Below are 3193 nucleotides of genomic sequence, written 5' to 3' on the forward strand. Positions count from 1 at the left end.
GACGCTTACCTTGGAATAAGACTGCTGTCATCTTCTCCTCGGGGAGGAGAACTCACCGGACGACCGGAGGTCGACTGCCGGGCCAAGCATCCTTCACAAGGTTGGTCATTTACACAATTTATCTTCTTTGTTCTTCTGACAGTGCTATATTAGCTCGCTGAAGAAAAAATGGGAGCCGATTTCCCGCTCTTAACGTAATTTATACGGACCGGGTGGGGCCCACACAGCAGGTGGGCGTGGACTAATTTTTTTCAGTGCTTATGCTGCGCATAACGGGATAAACCATCAGCGACAGCCTTAAAGGGCGAAGCCTATATGAAATAGAACATTAGAATTTCATGAAAGTTACACTTTTTTATCAATCATTTCAGAAAGTGAAGCTCGTACAGTGCATCCAGAACGTATTCACAGTTCACCCGTTCCACTTTTTGTTATGTTGCTGCCTTATTCCAAATGTTATTAAACTTGTCCCTTTCCTCAGAATTCTACACACAATTATGACAATGTGTAAAAAGATTTTTTTTTTAGAGATTTTTGCAAGCTTGTTAAAAATGGCAACTAAGAAATCACATTTACGAAGATATTCATTTTGCCATGAAGCTCCAAATTGAGCTCAGATGCATCCTGTTCCCACTTTGACATGTTTCTTTGACATGTTTCTTTGACATGTTTCTTTGACATGTTTCTTTGACATGTTTCTTTGACATGTTTCTTTGACATGTTTCTACAACGTAAATAGAGTCCACCTGTGGTGACTTCAGTTGATTGGACTTGGTTTGGAAAGACACACACCAGTCTAAAGAAGGTCTCACAATGTTTTTATCTCATCTCCCCAGTTTCTTTCATATTCTTACACTGAACATCATAATTGTTGGCGCTGGTGTTGTGATGGCCAAGTTTTATCCTAACATTGGATCCATTATACGGTATGTACACTTTTTTAGTAGTCATTTACAAATAGGTTGTGTTATTTGACAGATTAAAGCTGAAGAGAAAGAGGAAGACTAACAATGTTGTTTACATGAAGAAATCCAGTGGTTTTAGTCGAGGCGCTCATCATTTCAGAATAATGACTGGCTTAAAGCAAAGGAGTCAACGAGGCAGAGGTGTTACAGAGGAAATAAAAAAATAGCTAAAGTTGCGGGCTTTGCAGTGATACCTCAGACTCCGTCTAGTGCAGGGATACTCATTGTGTGGCTCCTGAGCCTCATGCGGCTCGCCATGCTTTATTGGTGGCTCTCGTGACAGGTTACAACAATACACCAGCACAGCCAGTACATTTTTAAAACGTGCTGGTGCATTGCGCAATGATTTTGCATGTCGGCTTGGACTTCTTTAATGCGGTTTTACGAATAATATTGTGTTAATGTACTCGTTGAGGAGGAGGCAGGTCCCACCGGCTGGTAGAGGTAAAAACAAAAGTCTTGTTAAGCTTCAGATGGATCAGCTGATCACCGACCGCGCGCGTCCGCTGACCCGCCGCTGGTAAAAAGACATAAAAAAAAGTCCTGTTAAACTCAGATGGATCAGCTGATCACCGACCGCACGCGTCCGGTAAAAAGACGTAAAAAAAAGTCCTGTTAAACTCAGATGGATCAGCTACCAGCCACGCGCGTCTCCACACCTGCTGTCAAGTGAAGGAAGTAAGAGCATCTAAGCAGGGCCGGTTCTAGACATGGTTACGTTAGGGGGCAGGCGGAAATGTGAAGGGGGCATCTTCATCCGCACACATATTACAGCATATTCATTGCTGAGCATGGACTTTAGTATTCATTGTTATTGTTGACTTGTGTTTCCTTCATGGGATTGGGGTAATAACTAAAAGCTGACATTTTGACACAAGTCAACATTTTTCAAACATGAACACTATGAAGCAAAAACAGAGAAACCGACTGACCCATGCCCATCTTGAATGCCTCACTGTGGCTGCAACAACAAATTACAAATACAACATGAAGAAAGTCAAGAACATGCAGCACAGCTTCCGCTCATCTCAGTACTAATGTACGTTTTGTTTAAACAGGTAATGTACTGGCTGTGTTTCTTTTTTTGTTCATAAGTGGGTTGTTCATTTTATTCTTTTATTTGAGTGACTTGGGGGATATCGCAGCTCTCCCCTTGACTTTGATCTGTCAATATGGCTCTTTTGGAAAAAATAGTGAGCATCTCTGGTCTAGTGCATAGTGGTAGGTGTAAGATGAGAAAACCCCTGAAACGTGAGAAAAACAGATGACAGAGTTTAGGTTTTGTGCAAAGCAGATGCACATATGCTGGTCAAACGTGGTGGTGGTAGACGAGATGCAGAAGGCAGCGTTTAATGCAGACGCAGGGGTCCATGCCAACATTAACATCAGTAAAAAGTACAAGAGAGCACAGAGAAGTACAGGTCTTTATGAAGATATGGTGCAGAATCGCAACTTGAGGAAAGATGTGAGTTTGTGTGAGCGGATACAGTATGGTTACACAAAAGCCAAGCAAAGACTTAAAAGGGGTGAAGTAAGATAAGGAGATAAGCTGCTGCATCTTTTCACTGTGCCAAGTTCAAAAGAAAACATACCTACTGTATGACCGAATGAGTAAAATCATGTATATTATGCCAAATGTCTTAAATATTATGTTTTCTTCCACTTTTTGTATTTGTAGGGTATGCACATCACTTTAAAACAAATCCAACCAACTTTCCCAATTGGCCCATTTAAAAATCACATCCTTTAACAAGTAGAGGGATTTCTTAACTCACAAATGACATATTAATTGTAGCACATGCTTCAGTTAAAGCAACCATTTTCTAGTCGACCACCGTGGTCAGCTGTTGGAAAAAGCAGTAAAATCTCTTCGATCCACTGGAAAACCCAAGTGCATGCAGAAGAATTTGTCCTCGAATTTCCCCCCTGGCATTAATAAAATATCTATGATTCTTCTCTAACTAAAGATTTTGGTGAAAGCTGACTAGAAAAGCTGAGCAGTGTCTAGAAACAGATTTCCACAATAACATTTACATTTGTTTCTTCTGTTTTCCTTTGCAGATATTCTGGAGCCATTTGTGGACTGGCTTTAGTGTTTTTATTTCCTGCTTTAGTCCACATGATCTCTCTGAAACAGCAGGGGAAGCTCAGCTGGCCATCAGCTTTTTTCGACAGTTTCCTTATCCTCCTGGGCATGGCCAACGTAGTTGCACAGTTTTTTATGTGAG

At 41.2% G+C, this 3193-nt stretch overlaps 1 protein-coding gene across 1 annotated transcript in view; it reads left to right on the top strand.

The window, feature by feature from the left end:
- The window catches only part of slc38a9 (solute carrier family 38 member 9), a 19615-nt gene extending 16422 nt beyond the window's left edge, over positions 1–3193 (top strand). Inside the window, exons 14-15 of the mRNA XM_037692445.1 lie at positions 837–926; positions 3027–3193. Coding sequence (XP_037548373.1) covers positions 837–926; positions 3027–3192 — 256 coding nt within the window. The 3' untranslated portion in view covers position 3193. The remainder of the gene's footprint in view (positions 1–836; positions 927–3026) is intronic.

This window comes from Nematolebias whitei, chromosome 18 (assembly GCF_014905685.2).
Source record: "Nematolebias whitei isolate Nwh7 chromosome 18, NemWhi1, whole genome shotgun sequence".
Taxonomy (NCBI): Eukaryota; Metazoa; Chordata; class Actinopteri; order Cyprinodontiformes; family Rivulidae; genus Nematolebias; species Nematolebias whitei.